Genomic DNA, 21986 nt, shown 5'->3' with positions numbered 1-21986 from the left:
GCGGCATTTCGAGTTCTCTCTTTATCTAATAAATACTTTAAGCATCTTATGTCTGTGGTTTGAAGATCACTTGTATGCTCGTATTGAAGTATAAAAGAGCGTTAATGAGATCCAATTATGAAGCTCTTTGGGGCAACCAGCTCGACTTTTTGGCATCTCATACTCCAATTTGTTTGGTACAAAGAGAATAACCCCATCAAAATAACATTAAGTTAAAATAATATGAAAAAAATGTCAAAGATGTTGTAAGAGATCCAATAAACAAACTCTATTTAAATTAATTACATTTATATTTTATAAATACTTATTCTTCTTGTAAAGGAGCAACCAGCTAACCGCACCACCTACTTCTAAATTTTTTTTCAATATATCTATTTTTTTGGTGCATGGCCATCTCATTCATCAAGTATACTATTAAACTTTAGTTGGCGAGCCTTATCGAAACAGAATAACCTCCAAATCGGATTCTAAGATCAAGTAGTGATTCGAGATATTAAATATCTATTAAAATTAGAATGACAAACAGTGCAAGAGGTCATTTGATTACTTTACATTGTATAAAATTTCAAATATAGAAGGGGAAGATGGCTTGAAGCTTTTAATTAGCATGGAAGTCCAAAAAGGGTCAAATTTTGGAGGCCGTAGATCAGCTGCACCTTCAATCCTTAGCTTCAAGTATGTTGGGTGCCTTCTCCCCTAGCATTATTAAAAAGTATTTTCGATGGATCCTTCTTGAACAATCAAAGAGCTGCCAGATATATTATTCGGGACCATTAAGATAGATTCATTTTAGTTTTACTGCAATTCTATTCTAATGGCCAAACTTAGGGCTGCTTGGAAGGGCCTTTCTATCGTTGTGATGAAGTTGAATTATAGTAAGGCTATTTTGGAAGGAGACTCGTGCACAGTGATTGATTGGATAACAAGCCGGTATTTTAGATCAGTAGTCAACCCTCTCTTAAAGAATATGCCTGTTAGCCTCGTCGATGAACTGGATCGTGGTGGAACATAATTATCAAGAAGGCAATTTTGCAGCAGATTGGCTTGCAGCTGCATTCAAAATTTCGATTTACACTACTTAAATTCTTTGCCTACTAAATTTGCTATGTTGCAGCAGAGAGATGGGATGCCCTGGGTACCATGTAGGGCTCTTGATCTTTTTATTTTTTGCATACTGTATAGTTTTGTTCTTCCTTCTGTTGTTTTTCCGCCTCTATGTAATCACAGTCATCAAAGAGAGAGATTTTAGCCATCTTTTATTCAAATGGGCATTTGTCCTGAATACCAATCTGAGAAGGGGCATGAAAATTGACACTATCCTGCTCTAATAGCGATGCCGGCTTTATATCCACCTCGAAATTCTTTTTTTTTTCTTTTTTTTTTTTTTGCTGCTAAGATGGATAGATCATACTTGATGAGTACGGATATATCCAATAAAATCAAAAAACAGAATACCTCGGAGTGCCCTGGACAATTTTCCATCACCAGCTCACAGGGTACTAGCGGAGTGATTGGCCACATAAGCAGTCACACAATCCGCAGCCCCATTAGCTTTACGGAAAATATGCTTAGCCTGAAAGGCTCCTCCGTCTTCCACCATTGCCCAGACATCTCGGAGACCATTACCCCTTGAGATCCTTCGGATCCAACTGATGACAGTGGTTGAGTCTCCCTCTAGAATGATGAAGTTGGTCCGTAAAACACATGGGACGTGATGAAGACCTGCCCAGCCCCATACCTTGAAATTCTTTGAGAAGGACTATTTCAAACACATTATTCTTGGACACATATTGTATTCTGCATCCGACCACCTCTTTAGTGTTTAAATCATGGGCCATTAAACAAATTGCTGCCAAAGGCCATGATTTCCGTTGTGTCCAGTGACACACAATTGGCCATGCAGTCACATCAACAGTACTAAATAAGCAATTTCATTTCTTGTAAGTTTGCTAGATTGTATAACTAAAATCACGTAAGAGGTTATGTTTGTAGTCTAACTGTTTCCTAAAAATGTGAGATTATGTAACTAGAGATACTCTAAGTTGGCTGATTATAGTGACTTGTAGTATGACCAAAATAGCCATAGGACGAGTCATTAATGGCACTTACATTATACCAACCTAAACATTTTGTCGTATATGTAACAACAACAAATAGTTATTGTTATCATAGCGACAAACAATAACAATGCTTGATGCTTGTATTTGAGAAGGAAAGTAAGCAAAACTCATCAAAATTTCATTGAGATCATGAAATCCAATGAACACAGAATCTGAACTCAATCTCTTATATGAACATCAAGTGACTTTAATAACTTTGGTTAGACGGAACGCTTAAAAGAAACAATAGTTGAATTACATCATATACATTTTGCTGAACTGCCAATGAAGCTACTTTATCAAAATTACCTATATAACCGACCGAACCATAGCTATGATAATCATAGACACAATGTCAATTATATAGATAAATAGACAAAATGTCTGTAACAGAAGGAATTGAAGTTCCCACCACTGGCTCTTTGCACGACCCACGCTTTTGCCTCCGGCAATCGGTCACTCTTTTTTTTTTCTTTTTGGGATATGCCTAATATCTCTACGTTCAAAAAAATCAGAAAAAAAAAAAAAAAGCACGAAGAGAGAGTGGAATAGACAAGTAGCTATCACAAAGTCATCCGTCAGAGTACTGCACAGCAAATAAAGTGACGCAATTAACTGCCTTGTACGTCTCTCGGTAAGTATGAATGATTTGGAAGGCCACATAGTCCTTCGAAAAATTGAACGTTGTCTTGGGACAGTGGGTGCTTATCACCTACCCTGGCATGGTCTTAGATTCACCCAATCACAATCACCTAGTTTCCTTCCAAGTGAATACGGTCCGCCCCTAAGTTAACTCGTGCATGGGTGATCTTTTCTCAAGCGTGTCTGAGCTCGGCTCTAGAAATATTAGTGTCATAAAGTCGACATCCCTCACTGCAATCAGTTTGGAATTAGCGTCTCTATTCACAAATCAACACCTCCTCGTCCCCTATCTTCATGCACGCTACCACCGATGTTCACTTTGAAAAAGCTCAAAAATGAGGTTCTTAAGAGATGAAAATCTTCCGAGTTACTTAAAGAGCTAAGTGAAGGCTCCAAATGTCTCTAGCAATTTTAGACCCTTCAACAGTTGGAGCCTGAACGAACTTATCTATATGAAGAAGTGCACTATTAGTGGGAGCTTTCAAGCTCTGTTTTCATCTTTCAAAAGTTCTAGTATTTTTATTAGCCAAATATGGTAAATAATATAGGCGCTCCTGGCTCCGGCGATAGGTCTGCTGATGGCCCTTCAGTTGAACTAATTTTCGGCACTTCCACGCGGCTGCTCTTTCCCCTACCAAAAAATTAAAAAAAGAAGAAAAAAATATTAAGGGCCCACCCAGGGGTTAATCCCATGTGGCACGAGAGAGCTGGTGAAGACACGTCATCGGCATGTGGGGTTGGGGTACAGTTAACCAATTATGCTACGACACGTAGATATGAACAGATGGTGGTAAGGGTTGGGCCTCAAAGCAATTTTCAGTTACAATAGCTGCCGCTGCCGTGGGCGGCGAGAACATTCGCCACGCCACGTCATCTGTCCTTGGCCCCCGCTCCGCGTCACGTTTCTTCCCTGCTCTCCATTACCCAAATCCAAACCCTTAACCCTCTTCTCCCCCCTTTCTCCCGCCTTAATCTGCTACCGTCTCTCCCATTTCCCTGCTAAACCCCACCCGGTTCACAGCGAAGAATCTAGAGTTTCCCTAGTTATTCGCCACCATGAATATTTTCCGGCTGGCCGGCGACATGACCCATCTCTTCAGCGTCCTCGTCCTCCTCCTCAAGATCTACGCCACCAAATCTTGCTCAGGTTCTAGGGTTTTCCTTTCCGAACTCGAAATCTGCCGATTTTTCCTATTTTTTCTCTGATTTTTTGCGGTTTTTTTTTTTAATCTGGAGGTAGGGATCTCGCTTAAGACGCAGGAGCTGTACGCTTTGGTGTTCTTGACTCGGTACTTGGATCTGCTCACGGATTTCATCTCGGTGTACAACTCTGTGATGAAGGTTGTGTTCATCTCGACCTCGATTGCCATCGTGTGGTGCATGAAGTACCATCCCCTGATGCGGCGGACTTATGACAAGGATCAGGACACCTTCCGGCACTACATTCTTGTCGGCGGGAGCTTTATCGTGGCGCTGTTCTTCCATGATCGATTCACATTTCGAGAGGTAGTTCTATTTCTTCTTTTCTCCGCGGATTCTGTTTCCAATGAACTATGCGGAATACTTATTTATTGCAATAATTGCCTGATTAGGGTTTTCTATTGTATAGATATTGTTACTTTATCATATTTCTTAGTGTTGAAAAGCTAGATATTCTTTCAATAATAATAACAAATTAGTCACCCTGATTTTCTTGGCTAGTTTTCTGTCTTCTTGGTCATTGGGATTGTCATTTCTCTGGATTATATGATTTTATCCTGGGTTATTAGGACTAGAATAGTTTTATTTTGATTTTATCTTACGATCGTCTAGCCTGAGCCAGTAAAGCTTACTGATGATGACAATGTTGATTGAGTGGAAATGTAGGCATATCTATTTTTGAAGAAATTCAATGTGAATCAGCTTTTTGAGTATCTCATATTTTTGAAGAGAAATCTGTCAAAGGTTCTGGAAAAGTGGGTTCACTAATATGGGAAGATAGCAGTCAAGAAGAAAATATATTGAGAGCTCAATTTTTAGGAATTTGGATTGGTTAAGTAAGCAAATTCTTAGAGGTGGTAATGTGATGGAGGTTCTCAGAAGGAGATAAATAACCCTTTATTTTTTTCCTTTCATCACTGTGAATATTGAGAGGAATAGGAATCAAGTGTAGGTTAGTATTCCAACACGAAAAACACTGGTAAGAGCTGATAACATGCATGCGAAATGGCATGAAAAATGTTACATGTATATGATTTAACAAAGAATGTGAGGTGAATCCAGCTTTCCTTCATTGCCCCTTGTTCTGACCTTGCGGTGTCACTTTTCCTTCATGCTAGTTTTTTTTTTTAAATTTTTTCGAGAGGGGTGGGTTTCAATATATCTTCTTCCTCATAAGCTTTCATAATGTGCTGGGAGAAAGAATATATAAAATTCCATTTATCATCATGTCTCACCTACTTGCTTGTTTGGATCCTTGTCCTACAATGTGTGGTTGTTTACTGTATGTACATGTCAGTGTTTTGTACTTTCATATTGCAATTGGTAAATCTAATGGTATGGATTTTAATGCTTGGGGTGGACCTGCTTCCAGAATTGTGATCCCTTGGTCACAATCAATAGGCTACGCTATATGATAATCAATAATCGAATGATTGCATCAAAAAGAGAGATGCAATTATAAGCCCCTCCTGATATGATCGTGATTGTGGTTATCTGCTCGACAATGCTGCAGATGAACCTAATTCATTGCATGGATTTCACATTAAACAGAACCCACTTTGTCAGCATTACAAGAAAATCAGCTAGTTGTCTGGCTGTGATCTGCACAAATGGATTTCTGTTATTCTGTAATAGTCATTAGATTGTAACCCATATCTGTTCAGCATGCTGTTGTGCAGATTAGTTACATGTTTTGAAAAATAGTGTCAACTGGACCATGGCAGCCATAAAAATGTGCAGCATGTATGGATGACAAAAAAGAAAAAAAGAGCAACAATATAAAGGGAAAAATTGGAATGCAAAGCTATAAATTGTACAAGATATGTTCATAGTTTAGCTTCCATTCAGTCAACAGCACAAACTTTATGGAGTTAAGGAAAGGAGGATGACAAATTAGCAGTGCAGGGTTGTTTTTGACTTGGTTGCATAAGAGTTAGCTAATTGGCTCTCACATTATCATGCTTTAGGTGCCTAAAAATCATGGGCTTCAGGTAATGGTCATTATTAAAAATATCTGTAGACAGCACAATCTGCTTCTAGCCGTTAGAATCTCCTTTTCTCATTGCTGATAATGCTTCACCATTAAACATTACCTTGCTCGTTGCTGGAAAGAATGCTTCACTGTTTCTTTTTTTGAGGCCTTGGGTTCGGGTAAGGCCAGAAGAGCAATGACCTATCTCTTTGGTTCAAAATTTGTTTTCATAAGTCAACAGTTTGCTTTTTTTGGTTATGTTTTAGGAACTTGTAACCAGATTTTAAAAGCCTATGCCTATCATAATTTGCTGGTTTTCTTAATAATTGAATGTTTTGTATTTGTAATATCATTTAAACTCTATAAAAGTTTAGGCCCTAGAATGAAAAGCTACTTATTTTTTGATGCCATAAAAGCTTCTGCAGTTTTGTGGTTCTTTAACTTGGAAAATTGTCAGTTCCATGGTGCATGTATTTTTCAATTTGCAGGTGTTCTGGGCATTCTCCATATACTTAGAGGCAGTGGCAATCCTTCCTCAGTTAGTTTTGCTGCAGAGAAGCAGAAATGTGGATAATTTGACTGGACAATATGTTTTCTTTCTTGGGTATGTTTCTAACATGCATGCTTTCTTTCTTTGATTAATAACTTGTTCCTGTTTTCTTGTAAGCCTCTTGTTTGTACTTTTTTTTTTTAATTAAAAAAAAAGAAACTTCAAAATGATATTGATGTAAATGTAACAGCTTATAAAATCCTGAAAATAATGATACATTGGTGACGTGCACATTAATATGGTATCATTCTGTTTGGGAATCTGCAAAAAGGTTAATGTCAACATTTTTTTATGAATGAATTGTCTGCAAGCAAAAGTTGAAGATCAATGTCAATTATAACTTTTCTATCATCATAGTTGGGTGCCTGAAGTGCATGGTTTTGTAATGGGCTTATGATATAATACTTTCATTTAAAAATGCATGCTTTATAATTGCCTGTCTAACTCATAATGGTCCTTGGCGTCTGTTGTACTTACGATATGTTGAAATGAAGTCGCACAGCATCCGAATGTAACTGATTTTTTTAAAGATCTTCAAAAATTCTATTATTTTTCCTTATATATATATATATATATATATATATATATATATATATATATATATATATATATATATATATATATATATATATATATATATTACAGCAGTAGGGGATTACCCCACCCAGCCCACCTGGGTGTAGGCGAGATTGCTGGTAAATGGATGTAAGGGTTCCCCAATTTATTTCTGGTACATGGGCCCAACAAAGTTACATTCCGAAGCAACTGGATCTAAGTCAGTTTTGAAATTATTCTACTTTACATTCTTTTGTTTAGTCATGCATGACCTTATATATATAATATATGTATATTACAGGGGTGTGTTTGGCATTGAAGCAACCTTATATTATATTTACTTAAGCATCTATTTCAGTGTGTCTATAATCTCAATTTCTAGCCTGCAATTACTCCCACCTCTTTATCATAAACTGTTGTAAGAACTCCAAAACATGAAATACAACTTATTTCTCCGCTGTATTATATTTCCTAATTTATATATTCTAAACCCTAGCTTTGCAAGTTTTCTTCTATTTTTTCACAAGCTCCCGTCTTACATCCTTTTAAATTACACTTACTAGTTCTTGGCTTCTTTCCTTAAGACAAGCTTCTCAACCAATTTCATTATATTTCATGCTGAACTGAATATACTGGTCGCTTATTTCTTTAAGTCATCATCTTTTGCTTTCTAGTGCCATGCTCTACCTGTGCATGCTTATTTCTAACACAAAAATGAAATCAAGAATTAGTTTTCTAAATGCAACAAGTTCCAAATGAAAAACATCTTACTGTGACCATTGACAAGTCTAACCAGTAAAATGGAAAGAAAATGTAACTGTTTATCCAATTTTCATATTAGAAATAGAAGCTATCACTTTTTTCTGTCTCTCTCTCCAAGGCAAGCTTGTTGGTGCAAATAGCCTGCAATTGCATTTAAAGAATATCTTATTTTTGCATTAACTTTTAATGGTTAAAATATGAAGGCGTGCCTGTATGCCATCATTACTTTAGAAAACAAATAAGGTTATATGGTAGCACCCTCTAACCTGCATTTGTTTCCAATGTAAAAGGAGCAATTGTAAAATTATTGCTGATATTTTGGATTAGATGTTATAGATAATTAATTTTCACATTATGTTGTTTCAATTGATGATCTCACAAAGCAATATGGATTAAACATATGTATCTATGATGCGAGGAGGCCTTGGTAATGAAAAGGGGCTTGGCTTTTGTGTCATAGTACGGAGGGCTGGATCTCACATAACATGTTAAAAATCAAGGGAAATGGTTTAACTTGGATGACTGTGTCAGTGAATGTGGCCAAGTGTCAACTGGACATGGCGAAAATAAAGATTTTTGCTGTGTCCCCATGTTGACATGACATGCATGACACTTGGGGAGATGCCATGGACATGACTCTCTATTTTGCTCTACTGCATGGGGCGAAAAAATAAAAGATAACTGAGAGAGAGCATGAAGGAGTGGGAGGGAGGGGGAGAGTGGAGGTGAGGCTACGGCTCCATTACCTATTTTATCTTCCTCCTCCAAGGCTTCTTCCATGATTTATGATAGTCTCAATCTTAAAATTTTTTGGGGCGGTTGGGCCAACCATCGAGCAATCAGTGAAGCTAGGTTTCATGGGGTTTGGGGTAAGCTATCGTTTCTAGGAGTTTTGGGGTAAGGGAGGATTGCACTACGGTTTGGGAATTAGATAGCGAGAGAGAGAATGAGGGAAAAAGGCGACGGTTTTAGACAGGTGAGATATTGTGATTGAATGGGTAGAGGCACCCCAGACCTTATCTCCATGGTGGGGTCTCTGCCACCAAGTCACATGGTTGAACAGATTAAATAAGTGTTATACTGGCATGGGCTTAAATGAAGTTAAAGCCCAAACCTGGTAATTTATCTATAGCCCAAACATTGTGAAGCCCAATAAAAAACTAAATGATTAAGATATTCCAAATAAATTCACATGCATGCATATAATTATTAGCTGTGTCCTCATGTCCAATTTTTTTGAGATTGACTTAGGACAGTTGGACACTTGACACCCATGTCCTGTGTCCAGGTAACATTGATGTGGGCCGGTTCAACATTCTTTGCTATGACTAGATCTTGGGATGTCTTGAAAAATTCATTGATTGATGTAAATATCCACAATCATTTTAGTGGAAAATAAAAATCAACCTGCCTCTTCTACCCTTTCTCTATTTCCAAGCTTTTCTTGGGTTATGATATAATTTGGGGTTTTGGGGAGAGAATATTTTGAAATAGACCTACCTAAATGAGATAAATAATCTTAAATTTATACCACAGTCATGTGATAACATGATCATTTGTAGTTGTGTACTACTATGATGTATGATGCTATAAGCTGACATGGAATATGGCTCCTGTTCAGCATGGTGCATGCTATGTATTGTACATAGGGGTGGAAATGAGCCGAGCAGAGTCGAGTATCAGGCTTCTCTTCTTGGCCCGTGATATCATAACAGCCACTTGAGCTTGGCTTGAGCTTGAGCCAAGCTTCACATAAAGCGCTCAAGTTTGGCTTGGCTAAGCTCTGAGCTGAGCTTTAGCGAGCCAAGCCGAGCTTTTACATTGTTTTCGAAAGATCTGGTGTTCATGCTCAGCTTGTTTATGGAGCTGAGCTCTAAACGAGTAATTAGAGAGCCGGCTCATTTTTTAGTTGAGCTGAGCTCAAATGAGTAATTAGCTGACTCATTTTTCAGCTGAGCTGAGCTCAAATGAGTAATTAGAGGGCTGAGCTCCGGCTGCTCATGAGCAGCTTGGTTATTTGCAGCTCTAATTGTACAACATGGTATGATATAAGATCAGCATTTCAATCCTCGACCAGAACTATAAATCTTTTCAATCTTAAGCAGTACTCTTGAATTTAGCTTCTAGATCTCCTCTCTTATATCATGCTATGCTATTTATGGAGAAATCAAAACAATACTTCAATTAGATGAAGCAACCCACTGGAAATATCTATTAGGATTCTAGTACCGAATGCACTTCCTGTTTAAGATGGGAACCATCAAATCAACCTAAGCTTTTGCAAGACAAAATGACTGTGAAATCTGGGTTCTGTAGCTTCATCCCTTTATAGACAAAATGATTGGCCTGATTCGTCCTCACTACAGGGATTGCAAAGTCAACCATGAAAAATAACCGCCATGGAAATTAACCTTCAAAGCCTCACCTACCTTGAACAGCGTAATGAGCCACAATAGTCTTAATAACTTTTCTCAACAGCTGCAAGAAGTACATAAAAAATTGCCGATATTGGTGATGATGACAGCATATATTGATCAGTACAAGTATCTCATTTTAAGTTCCTCAGCTGTTCATGTGGGGTTGATACATCCATCATTTCAATTGAACAATTGGTTGATGCTCATTTCAATGGTTATTAGTACAAGATCATGTCAGCACTAATAGCTTCCTTGCAAATTAGCATACAATCTATATGATACAGATTTTTTCATGACCATGAAGTTGCACAAACTTTATTTTCTGAAAATTGATGTGATCATGTAAGAAGCCACAACCAGGTGCAGATTGAAATGGAGGAATTTTTTCCTCAACAAGTCTATACAGTTTAAGCTTATACTGGTCGGCGATACTTGTGAGTCTAGAATCACTGATATTCCCAATTTTAATACTTGGCAGAATAATGGCTTTGTAGTCATTGTATTGTTACAGCACTTTTGAGTGTATACATTAGCTTCATATACGACGTCCAATATATTTTGTAGACTCATTTATGCTTTCCATCCATTTGGAAAATGGCTTTATCGATCTTGGCATTGTAAAGAGTTTCTTTCTGGTATGAAGCTTTTTTTTTTTCATTTCTATGTGCATTTTAATTTACAACCATTGGCTCTTTACCTTTCCTAGGCTTTTTATGATTTATAGGCTGGTCTTTTTCCGTGCTTGAATTGGACTTTTGAAATTTGGTTTAATATGCATTGTGCTAAAATATCCAACCCCATTTTGATGAAAATGGGCTGGAATGCACCATATGCTTTGTAAACATCTCCTTTGTTAGAATAGCATTTGGATTCCCAAAGAAGGATTCGTAGCGTAGCTAGGAACCTGGGAAACTGCTTGATGGTTATGGTTATAATTTTATGCTGCACCTGCAGGTGATCACAACTTTTCTATCCTCTCCATATGTCTCACACATAATTAAGATGGTTTAGCAGACATACCCTGTACATTAGTTATACTTAGGAATAGTTGTTCTGTTTGCACTTATAGATTTCTCCTCTCTGAGCAGCTGGATGTCAGCATAATATTACAGAAATTCATCCTTATCCACTCAATTTTATACATCTTGCAGACTCATTCATCTGTTTGTTAGATTGGCTAATCACGTTTCTTTGTTCATCAGGGCTTACCGTGCATTTTACCTCCTCAACTGGATATATCGTTATTTCAGAGAGGATCATTACAGTCATTGGATACGTAAGTTACTAAGATAAGAGAGATTTGATGTAAACTTTAATATAACAAATTTTCCCTGAACTTTTTGTTATTTTCCAGCTTGGATCGCCGGTCTTGTTCAGACAGCTCTCTATGCTGATTTCTTCTACTACTACTTTGTAAGGTAAGAACCCGACAAACACCAATATGCAGTGCTTTGGATGTAGGTCTCATCAAACAGTCATTAATTTGTGTTGGTTGATGCTTACAGTTGGAAAAATAATGCAAAGCTTCAGCTCCCTGCTTGAGCTACTTCCTGTGCATATCATATTCTGCATGCTGCTGCACGCTCGGTAATCCTAAATCTGTTGGACTACTAAGTGAGTTCTAAGCTGAATGATGTGGTCAAATATGGAAGAGAAATTTGTGGGAAGAAGTTATGACCCCGTTCCCCATTACTGCACGAATACTCAATGCCATTGGGGATTATAGGCGTTTTAGTTACGATAGCTTTTTTTTCTTGCTCTTTGTTCTTATATGTGAAAGCTAACGATTTACTAATTTCAGGGAGAGAGTGCCAATCTGTATGTAATCAGAATATAAATGTGGTCATTTACAAGTAACAAAGCTTTTGTTCTAGTCGGGAGGAATCCTCGGGAATGCATGGCACTGGGATTGCTATTTATCATTTTCAGCAATTTCTCCCCTTGTGCAAATATATAATGATTATTCAGAAGCCAGTACGTTTTTGGAATTCATCTCGGAGCCTTCATATTAGAAGAAAACTTATGCATTATTTGAATGGAAAAAAATTGATGCGGTAAAAAGCAGAAAAAAAAGGAAGAGGGGTAGCAATTTGACTAGTATTTCAAAGAGTTCTTCTCAATCCTTGTTTTTTCTGCTTAAACTTTTTTTTTTTTTTTTTTTACTAAAGCGGATGATTCATGTTTAAGAAGTACGGATGCACCCAATAAAATCAGAAACAAAATATTTCGGAGTGCCCGCTATTTAGTTTGCAGTCTCATTAGCTTTAGCTTTTAAAATACGTGCCTGACCAAAAAGACTCTTTTATCTCTTGCTCAGATATTTTTGGGTAATGGGTGGTGACGGCCTCAGGAAGTGTAATGAACGGTCTATATATTGTGCACTGAATGCTAAAACTGTGCAAGTGGTAGGCGAAGGCGAAGGCATCAAGGTGAAGCTATCGGGAAGCATTACGTATGAGCATGGTTGTCGCTCAGAATTAAATTAAAGCATAATCTCTTGTTTCCAGTAAATTGAGTGGGTTTATGTCAATTTTTTGGGCGAAATGATATTGACAAGTGGTTAGCGGCTGCCAAAATAAGATGGGTTAAAGCGAAAGGTCCGTTAGGTGGTTTACCAATAGCAGCATGACATGTCAGCATGGAACGCTTGTTGCCGTCTGTGGTGGTGAAGCAAGGTCCAATATATATATATTTTTGTAGTGCTTTAGTATGTGTGTAATCATTAAGGATACATGGTTTAATTTATAAGCATATTACATAGAAATGTTATAGTTTATGAAAGAGCAAAAATTCTCCCTTTCATCAATGAATCCTAAAGACCATCTAATGGAGTCCATGTTATGATCGTTAACTCAAAATATTAGTGGGAAGTGGCTCTCTTTCTCCTCTCCTCTTTGAAGTTGCTCTCTGACTCTTGTCATCTCTCTCCGGAGGATCGTGCCTTATTTCCTCCAAACCCCGAGAAGAGTTAAAAGAAAAACAATCCACTCTCTCTATCCCATTTTCTCGTCTCTTCTCTCCAGTTGTGGCGAGATGCTATGTTTCCACCATCGGGCAAAGCCGTGGTACAAGATTAGCCTCATCGGCCAGAGGCCTGCTTTCTCTTGACTGCCAATTTAATGTACTGGATTTTCAATTTTCCCCGGTACTTTGGCAACTCGAGCAAGTAAAATTTTTCAGTGCAAAAAAAATTAAATACTATTAGTATAGAAGACATAAAAGAATTAGAACAAAGTTTGTAAGAATAAATGCAGGTCATATTTAATAAATGTGACTGTAGTAGCAAAACGCATAATACTACCAACAAATAAAATATAGATGGATAATCTATCCACCTGAAAACTGAATTACGGAATTAAATTGCTAAGCGCTGGATTAAAGAAAATTATCGATCCGGCCAGTTGAATTACTGTGTTTTCAAACAGTGCCATAGAATTGGTGGAATGAGTTCATTCGTGACTTCAGAATCGAATCATCTTCTTCTTGTATGTTGTTTTGCTTTCTTTACAAGAAAAAAAAAAACTGAAATAAAATACTGGAGTCCTGATACTAAGCACATGCATCACATGATTCGTGCGTCCAAAGCAAATGTTAGTTTTTCTTATTTTTTTTTATTGAAAAAAGCTAATGATACTTTGCCTGTTAACTTTCTGTTCACTCCATCAAGGAAAAAACCAAGGGCTCGGGAACAAATGACATATAACTGAAGAGTGTACGAAATGGATGGACAGCTAAAGGACATTCTAGTATATTTTTTCCGTCCTATGAAAGAAAGCGCAAGCCTTGACATGCTTGAAACGTTTTTGGTTTCGGAGTTTTGGTAAAATAGGTTAGCTAAGAAACCCAAAACAAAAGAATCTTGGAAACTTCTTGTTTAGTTTTTTTTTTTTTTTATTAAACTGATCATATAGAATTTGGCAGGTCATAAAATCTGAAAATCGAGTTTTATGAGAATCGATCAATCCTCCTCATTTTCATAACACCTATTTAACCAGAAATTATTTGTTTTAATATACTTCATGGCCACCCAATTAACCAAACTGCAGCCTTGCTCTTTTCGTTTTTGTTTTTGCGTTTTTTTTTTGGGAAAATATGATGCAATCTCTGACAAACATCCTGTCATCCGTTGTTGGTGGCAAGCCTTATCCTCAAATAAAGCTCATGCAGTTCTTTTCCTGCTTCGATTTATCAGATTACTATTCCAAGTTCAATCGAAGTTGAAAAAGTGATCCCGCTAAGATTCTTAACACTGTTTCCTGAGTTCATTTCCTACACCAAGGACTATGCAATGAATAAATAAACTAAACAGCAACGGGCAAACCACTAATAAATTCAATGTTTACGACCCACTACCTTCTGCTTTGAGCTAGATGTTGAAAGTTCATTTGGTAGCATTAATTATGCACCTTAGACTCTGATCAAAATGCCGCATTCAGAGCATTATTCGTCTGTCATCAAACTTTGTACAAAATAATTATCAAGAGTTTCTGGCTGAATCATGATTGGAGAGACTCGGATCACCTTAACTTCACATGCACCTAAATTTATGGTAAAATCCTGGTTTTTTTATTTAGCCAGGTAGATTATCTGTGTACAGATGGTTTCTAGGTCGATTTCTTCTTCATTTACATTGGTTCAATTACCTGGAGTGTGATCAACGCTTGCTTCTGGTTTCAGCCAAGCTGTGCGTCATAGCCTGCTCCAAAAACTCGACGCCAACCTTAATTGCAAATAGCCCCCTGCATGCATGCGATGCAGCAATACTTCAGGTAGCTTATATAGAGACTGGGTGAAAGTTCTCAGCCATTATTTTTGTAAGCTATAGCAGGCTCAAGTTATAGCAGATCATTCTTAACATCTGGAAAGGTCGTCCTTAGGAACCAGTAGGTTTGCCCGTCATGAATCTGGCAGACGAACGAATATATCAACTACTACTTAAGGCCTCGTTGACAAGAAGAAAGCAATGATGTTGCCATGAAGGCTAAAAACGTGTTCCATGACGGGAATTATGATGGCATATCAAAGAAACAGTTGTTAGGGATCTCAAACAGCATTCCAAGCTTGCCTTTGAATCTTGCACGCAAAAGTTGAATTATATTTGCATCTAATCCACAGTCTTACCTGCTTTGCTTACAGCAAGCATAGATCAGCCATTGGGTGGGTGACCTAAAAGAGGTGATGAGGGCGAGATCAGTGAAGTCCACATGTTTGAAAAGATCTGCTTATACTTGAAATTTGAGCACATTGCTGAGTAGAAAAGTATATATAGATCATAGAAAAACATTATTAGCTCTGCATGATATGATTCCAGCATATTGAAGTGTGATTGTAAAAAGGCTTTTAAGCAAACTATTTATAATGAATTTTAACACATAATATTATTTTGAAATGAGAATAACGCAACCATATTTCATAATATATGTGCGGTTTTCTGCCATTAATTAATTATCAAATTGTTGTCTTTCATGATTTCTCAAATGCCACGCACGCGTTGCATCATTGAGTAATTATGATCAATGTTGGTGGTTATAAATCGCAGAAAGGCCAATTAAGTTGGATTTTTATATTCTGGTTTCGACTCATAGCAATGTGGAGCATATTCTTGCCGTTGGTCCAATATTTTTTATATGACTTATAGAGGAATCAGGTTGCTCTATCTGAATCTATCATGTATTTCAAGGAGTTAAAAGAGTGACATCATTGATTGTCCGAGGCTGATCTTAAATTTCTTAATCAAGATAACTAATAAATATGAAATTGTGCACACACATGTTTCTTTAATTAGTTGAATGTTACGTCTGATAGGGTCAAGATTCAATTAATTATTCTTTTTTTTTGGGTTAATTATTAGTTTTTTCTTTTCTGGGAGACTTTGTTAATGGGAGTCCCCACAGCATTTGTTTTGCAGCATCTAGAAGGCGACAAAGAAGAGTATAATGATGTTCCTGTTCTTTTACTTCATTAGCGTTCAAACCACATCTCTTTTTAAAATATCTTGGATGTAGATGGCGAGGTGCACAAAGGTTGTTTTCTCCAAAACATCCTGTCAATGGTGAAAATGAGGTGCCGAGAGTGCCTCATCTTTTGGATTAAGCTTAGGTTGATAGGACAGATACTCGGTAGGATATCGCAAATTTGAAGAAAATAGATTAAACATGAGCGAGCCAATACTTAACATACGTAAACTTTAATAAGATAGCTAAGACTTCCGGGTTATGATCAACATCCAATCATCATCCTATCAAGGAACCGACGTGGCTTGGAGAGAGCCTCTGGACGTATATCAACGGTTCTTTAACACAAGGGCACAGAGCAGCTTTCTAATTTGTCATTATTGAAACTGTAAATCTAACTTGGAAAATATTTTCTTTCCCTCCCCTCCTTTCCTCTCAAGTTGACAGTTTCTAACAGCAGTCCAAGAACAGCGAGATATGTACATGAAGAAAATGGATTGAATTGTATGTTAGGAGTTAGCATTCAACCGGTTAATCTGATGACACTCCGGATCTTCCTCCATGGCAGAAGAAACGAGATTTGGTAGCACCTACTTCTTAGATTGGTTCCCAGTGGAGCAAGCGTCAGAACTGACCTTGGAAGCTCCTAGTAGTAGCTGACTCAAGCCTGAAAATTGCTCCAGGCGCCTCACCGTTCGGGGAAAAAAAAAAAAACTATGAGTCGGTTTATGAACATGGTTACTTGCATAAGCTACCTCCTAAGAAGCCTGACCAAATGCAATCTGCTGCATCTCAATTGCTCCGAGCAACGATTGCTTCATACCTCCAGCTCCGAGAACCATCAAAAAAATTTTACTTGTACCTGGAATTTGGTTGAGGAGGAAGAAAAAAAAAAATCGAGGAAGCGGAGCGGGAACGTGTCCTCAATTGGATGTATCATCTGTCGTATCTGTAGATGATGGGGAGGGCTGCTTGGTTCTCCACTCGGTGGAGGGGGAGGAGGACTGAGAGGCTTCTGCGAGTGCCCCGAGCATGTTTATGACGTCAACAGTGTCGTCCACATAATATTTGGCTCTGCTTGGCTTCTGCCCGACCGTGCAAGCAAACAGTGATGTGCTTGGGGAAACCAGGTTCCTTGTCATTGCACCATCAATGCCTTCAAACATGTCCTCATCCGACCTGTCATCGCCAACGCACAACACAAAGTCTGCCCGCCTCCCATTCTCGACCATTGATGACAGGACCTTCTCTGCCACCGAGCCCTTGCTAACTCCCTACAAAACAACACCAACATAACAAGAGATGATACTAACCAGGTTGAGTTTGACAGCAATTACAGGACTTATACATATGGACCATATGACTAGCTTGGGATTATCATACGGTGCAAGGAACGAGAATTCAACCACTAGTCATGAGATCACTCTTAATGGTCGGTAGATTGACTAGAACCGGAATGTGTGTTCTGGAGTTGTGCATAGGGGGGGGTTTCTTCGAACAATGATATAGGAAGACGCACCTGAGGTTTCACTTCAACAATGAATTGGCCGCTTTTCACCGAGACTGGCTCATTTGCAAGCACACTCTCGAGATGGCCGAGCATTTCCTTTGCCTGAGCCGATCCGAAGCCCAGATCAGCATCTTGGTGGTGCCAAACCAAAGCACTTTCTTTCGCTTCGATGCTGGATCCATCAGTGGATTCAGTATAGAGCTCCATCACTGGCCGCGCTACGTGCATCCATCCAAAGTCGGAAATCTGACAACAGATTTCCCATTCCTGATCTGGAGTCCACCTGCAAACGTTGATGCAAAGCAGGGGTTATTATATCATTTTTCCTCATTACTCAAGTTTCCTTCCTTCTTCTTTTTTCTTTTCTTTTTTTTTTTTGTCCTATCGATCCAGAGCATTTCGGCCGAAGCTAAGTGACCAAAAAGCAGCAAGTAACAAAATTACTCTCCACAGCCTATTTCTAAAAGATATCCTAACATCATTTACAAATGCAAGAGAATGCCTCCATGATCTCCCTTCAATATTTTTTTAAAATTATTTTCTTTATTTTATCAAAATTTACAGATTTTGACATCATGGCATCTTGCAACAGGCTTTTCTCTTGTTATCACCTCACAATCACCTTGAGTTTTTCTAACTTGACATCTTAATGCATAGCAGTGCAAATGGAAGAATCTAAAAAACAAACAAAATAAAACTGATTTTCCAATATTTAGAGGTATCCTACCATGAATCCTAATTTAGGAGAACGCCAAGATCTATTCAACTAATAATACAATGCTACACAAGGCAGCCATTTTTCAGTAGGAGCAAGATTCAGCCATCTATTTTCCCTGCTGGTAAATCATATGAAAGAGTGAAATAAAAACCAAAATTCAAGCAGTCAAGGAGGAGCAGCATATATACCTCATGAAGTAGCCATGTTCTGCAGCAATCCCAAGCTTCTCACATGGTGAGAACCACTTCCCTAGACTATCCCTCTCCCTCCCGCTGACAATGAAAACTTTGTTCTTCTTATCAGCGCAGAGAGAATTTATGATCCTGATAACTTCGGCACTTGGGGTTTTGTTAATTGATGTCTGAGGCACCACCGTCCCATCGTAGTCCAGCAATATAACCCTATTCTTCGCCACCACATAGGCCATAACAATGGCATCCACATCAAGCTTCCTGAAATTAGGATCCACGGCCATCACTCTGAATCCAAATCCGAAGCCCATCCCCCAATATCTCTTATTGGAATGGTCCTTGCAGGTCCTCTCCATGTCCTGCAAGAAGCTCCTCGACCAATAGGCCACATCATGAGTCCTAACATACCTGTAGTGCTTCTCATGCCGCAGCCGCTTGTCTGCACCAGAAAGAGAGATTGCCTCAACCATCGCCTCTGCTGTCGAATCTATGTCCCATGGGTTGACCCGGATCGCGCCGCTCAATGATGGGGAGCATCCAATGAACTCCGAGACTACCAGCATGCTCGTTCTAGGGCCGTCGGCTTCCGAACCGGGTTCAGAGCCAGCAATCCCCTGCCTGCAGACAATGTACTCGTAGGGAGTTAGATTCATCCCATCTCTCACTGCAGTGACCACAACACACTCCGCGATAGTGTAGAAGGCGACCCTCTCGACAAGGGGCACAAGGCGGTCAACGAACACGACCGGTCTGTACTCGGCATCCCCAAACTCCTCATTGATCCGCGAGCAGCTCTCCTGTATCTCAGCCCGGATCTCCTCAAGGTCCCGTCCTCTTCCCCTGGCGGGGTTAGCAATCTGGACCAGAACCGCCCTTCCCTGCCATTTGGGATGCAGCCGGAGCATGTTCTCGAATGCAAGCAGCTTGAGGTTGATCCCCTTGAAAATGTCCATGTCATCGACGCCGAGCAGCACCGTCTTTCCCTCAAATTGCTGGCGGAGCCCGTTTACCCTCCAATCCTTATCGGGAAGCTGGAGCACGGACTGTAGCTGGCCCATGTGAACACCGACCGGCATGATCTTGATCCCAACAGTGCGGCCGAAGTAATCAAGCGCGAGATACCCGCGCTTCGACTGGTACTCGAGACCCAGCATTCGGCCGCAGCAGGAGAGGAAGTGGCGGGCGTAGTCGAAGGTGTGGAAGCCGATGAGGTCGCAGTTGAGCAGCGACCTGAGAATTTCCTCCCGGACGGGGAGCATCCGGTAGATCTCCGACGATGGGAATGGGCTGTGCAAGAAGAACCCCATTCTCAGCCGATTAAACTTTCGCCGGAGGAAAGTCGGCACCACCATCAGATGATAGTCATGAATCCATATATAATCATCCTCCGGGTTCAAAACCTCCATCACCTTCTCTGAGAATAGCTTGTTGGCAGCAACATAGGACTTCCAGAGGGATCGGTCGAAGCGGCCGCCGTGGTCCGCAGACAAGGGGAGCATGTAATGGAAGAGCGGCCACAGCTGCCGCTTGCAGAAGCCGTGGTAGAACTTCTCGAGCAGGTCGGGAGGAAGGAAGGTGGGGACGCACTTGAAGCGCTCGAGGAGGGCCTGGGCGACGTCGTCCTGCTCGTCGCCCTCCACGTCGACGCGGAGGGAGCCGACGTAGTAAACCTCCATATCCTCCGGAAACCCGTCCTTGAGCTGGAGGAGGAGCGAGTCCTCGTCCAACGAGAAGCTCCACCCGCACCCGTCCGGCCGCCGATAGGCCCGGACGGGCAACTGGTTCGCCACGATGATGATACGGTCCTGGGCAAGAGAGGAGGCCGCGTCGGAGGAGCCGCTGCCGGCGGACTCCTCGTCATCCAGCTCGGAGCGGGGCCACGGCGCCGTCCTGATCATCCTGGGCATCTGCTTCCGCCTACTGCCGACGCTCAGCGCCGGGAAGTTCCCGGACGCCAGATCCAGGAGATTCGTGTACGACCCTGACATCATTCCTCGCCGTCTCGATCAAACAGCGCCTGCGCTCCCCAAGAACACCAGATCAAAACCCAAGAACACCACCCAAACCCCAAGAATCGATCCCCATCAAACCTTACCCCCTTGATCTCATCGCATCAAATGCTACGATACTCATATAGATCCGCGAATCGGATTACATAAAGATTCCAAGGCGAAAAAAATGATTGAAGGAACAGAGATTTAAAGAAAGAATCATACCTCGATCGAAATGGTAGTGGATTTATGCCGAATTGAAAGGGAATTTCTTTTAACTCTTTTCTTGATTCTTTTCTTCAATTCTTTTTCTTTGCAGCCATAGAGAGATAGAGAGAGATAGAGAGAGAGAGAGAGAGCGCGCGAGCGAGCGAGAACGAGGGAAGCGAAATAAATGAGAGAAAATCTATAGGTTTGGCGGCCTCCACTTCTGGCTAGCTGTAAATAAGAAAGAAGAAAAATAAATAAAGATCTATAAATAGGGCGATGAATGGGATGGATTTATTTTCCCTCAAAATTTCATTATTTTCTATTTTATTATTAGAAGGGCCAGAAAAGGATAAAAAAAAGAAAAAGAGAAAAAAAGGAGAGAAATGGGATATGCGAGCTAGTGTAGTTGGAGCGGAGGGTAGCGGAGAAACCGGATAAGGTCGGCCAGCCGACTCCCCCTCTGATCCCAGCTGGAATCACGCGACTCTTTTCTGTTTTATATCGTATCTCGCCCATTCATTTCCGAATCGACGGTCCCAGATGAACCCCGAGACCAGCTGGATGCTGTACCAGCGGAGCCTGCTGGCGTGTGTGTGGGGCCACGCATGACGCCGGCGACATGCGAGGTGGTGGCGTCACGAGTGACGTGCTTGTCATGGCTCCGTCCCTGTTTTAATTGAAAAACCCCGTAGGACTGGGTGCCTTTGTGGGTGTCATCGGGGGTGCGCTACTTGTGTCCTTTTTCATACTTTGGCCGGTCCTAAATTCCTAATTGAATACCGTTCAAAACGGCGACACCAAAATTACTTGTTTATCCCCATTTGCTATGCCTCCCAACTCCCCATGAGATGCCGTTGTCATATAGGCGTACCTACCGACCTAGCGGGAAAAATGAGCGTCGCCTTACTGTCGTGCCCTGGAGACGCGGATTGACACACCGTCTATTTGTCTGCACCTTTGCGTCCAGAGGGCGTAGCACAGTAACTAATTACACCTTTTCGCTCCTTTCTGTTTTCTATACAACTCGAGGAGTTTGCTGGTGATGGGGATGGACGGCTTGGATTTTGTGAGGTCGGGACGTGGAAACCCGGACTGAAATAGAAATTTCTTGGCGATACATAAACAAAACGAAGGCGAGGGCAGGGGCCCTCGCTTTCCCTCCATAGGAGACAGTTGACCTGATGAAGGCAAGGGCCGCCAGATTTTTTTTTCTTT

The 21986-nt window shown here is 40.2% G+C and overlaps 2 protein-coding genes across 2 annotated transcripts; one reads left to right on the top strand and one right to left on the bottom strand.

The window, feature by feature from the left end:
- The first annotated feature begins 3594 nt into the window (after positions 1-3594).
- On the top strand, positions 3595-12129 carry LOC103708966 (ER lumen protein-retaining receptor A-like). Its single transcript, XM_008794095.4, has 6 exons — positions 3595-3888; positions 3982-4247; positions 6402-6517; positions 11400-11473; positions 11552-11615; positions 11703-12129. The coding sequence occupies exons 1-6, from the start codon at positions 3798-3800 to the stop codon at positions 11737-11739; spliced, it is 648 nt and encodes a 215-aa protein (XP_008792317.1). The 5' UTR covers positions 3595-3797; the 3' UTR covers positions 11740-12129.
- A 4361-nt stretch (positions 12130-16490) lies between these two features.
- Positions 16491-21202, bottom strand: LOC103708965 (probable alpha,alpha-trehalose-phosphate synthase [UDP-forming] 7). The gene is made up of 4 exons (XM_008794092.4): positions 20787-21202; positions 18568-20587; positions 17671-17944; positions 16491-17425 (listed from the first exon to the last, which is right to left on the bottom strand). Exons 2-4 carry the CDS (start codon positions 20559-20561, stop codon positions 17075-17077), a joined length of 2619 nt encoding a protein of 872 aa, XP_008792314.2. The 5' UTR covers positions 20562-20587; positions 20787-21202; the 3' UTR covers positions 16491-17074.
- Between the last annotated feature and the right edge of the window lie 784 nt (positions 21203-21986).

The sequence above is a fragment of the Phoenix dactylifera genome, chromosome 11 (assembly GCF_009389715.1).
Source record: "Phoenix dactylifera cultivar Barhee BC4 chromosome 11, palm_55x_up_171113_PBpolish2nd_filt_p, whole genome shotgun sequence".
NCBI classification, from domain to species: domain Eukaryota; kingdom Viridiplantae; phylum Streptophyta; class Magnoliopsida; order Arecales; family Arecaceae; genus Phoenix; species Phoenix dactylifera.
The sequence above is the reverse complement of the archived record's forward strand: the minus strand, read 5'-3'. Positions and strand labels throughout refer to the sequence as shown.

Excerpts from the sequence above, each read along its gene's own strand:
- LOC103708966 (XM_008794095.4), top strand. The coding sequence starts at position 3,798 with ATGAATATTTTCCGGCTGGCCGGCGACATGACCCATCTCTTCAGCGTC. Across the intron at positions 4,248-6,401 it reads ATCGATTCACATTTCGAGAG|GTGTTCTGGGCATTCTCCAT; the intron begins GTAGTTCTATTT and ends TTCAATTTGCAG. Across the intron at positions 6,518-11,399 it reads CAATATGTTTTCTTTCTTGG|GGCTTACCGTGCATTTTACC; the intron begins GTATGTTTCTAA and ends TTTGTTCATCAG.
- LOC103708965 (XM_008794092.4), bottom strand. The coding sequence starts at position 20,561 with ATGATGTCAGGGTCGTACACGAATCTCCTGGATCTGGCGTCCGGGAAC. Across the intron at positions 17,945-18,567 it reads GAACATGGCTACTTCATGAG|GTGGACTCCAGATCAGGAAT; the intron begins GTATATATGCTG and ends CAACGTTTGCAG. Across the intron at positions 17,426-17,670 it reads TTGTTGAAGTGAAACCTCAG|GGAGTTAGCAAGGGCTCGGT; the intron begins GTGCGTCTTCCT and ends GTTGTTTTGTAG.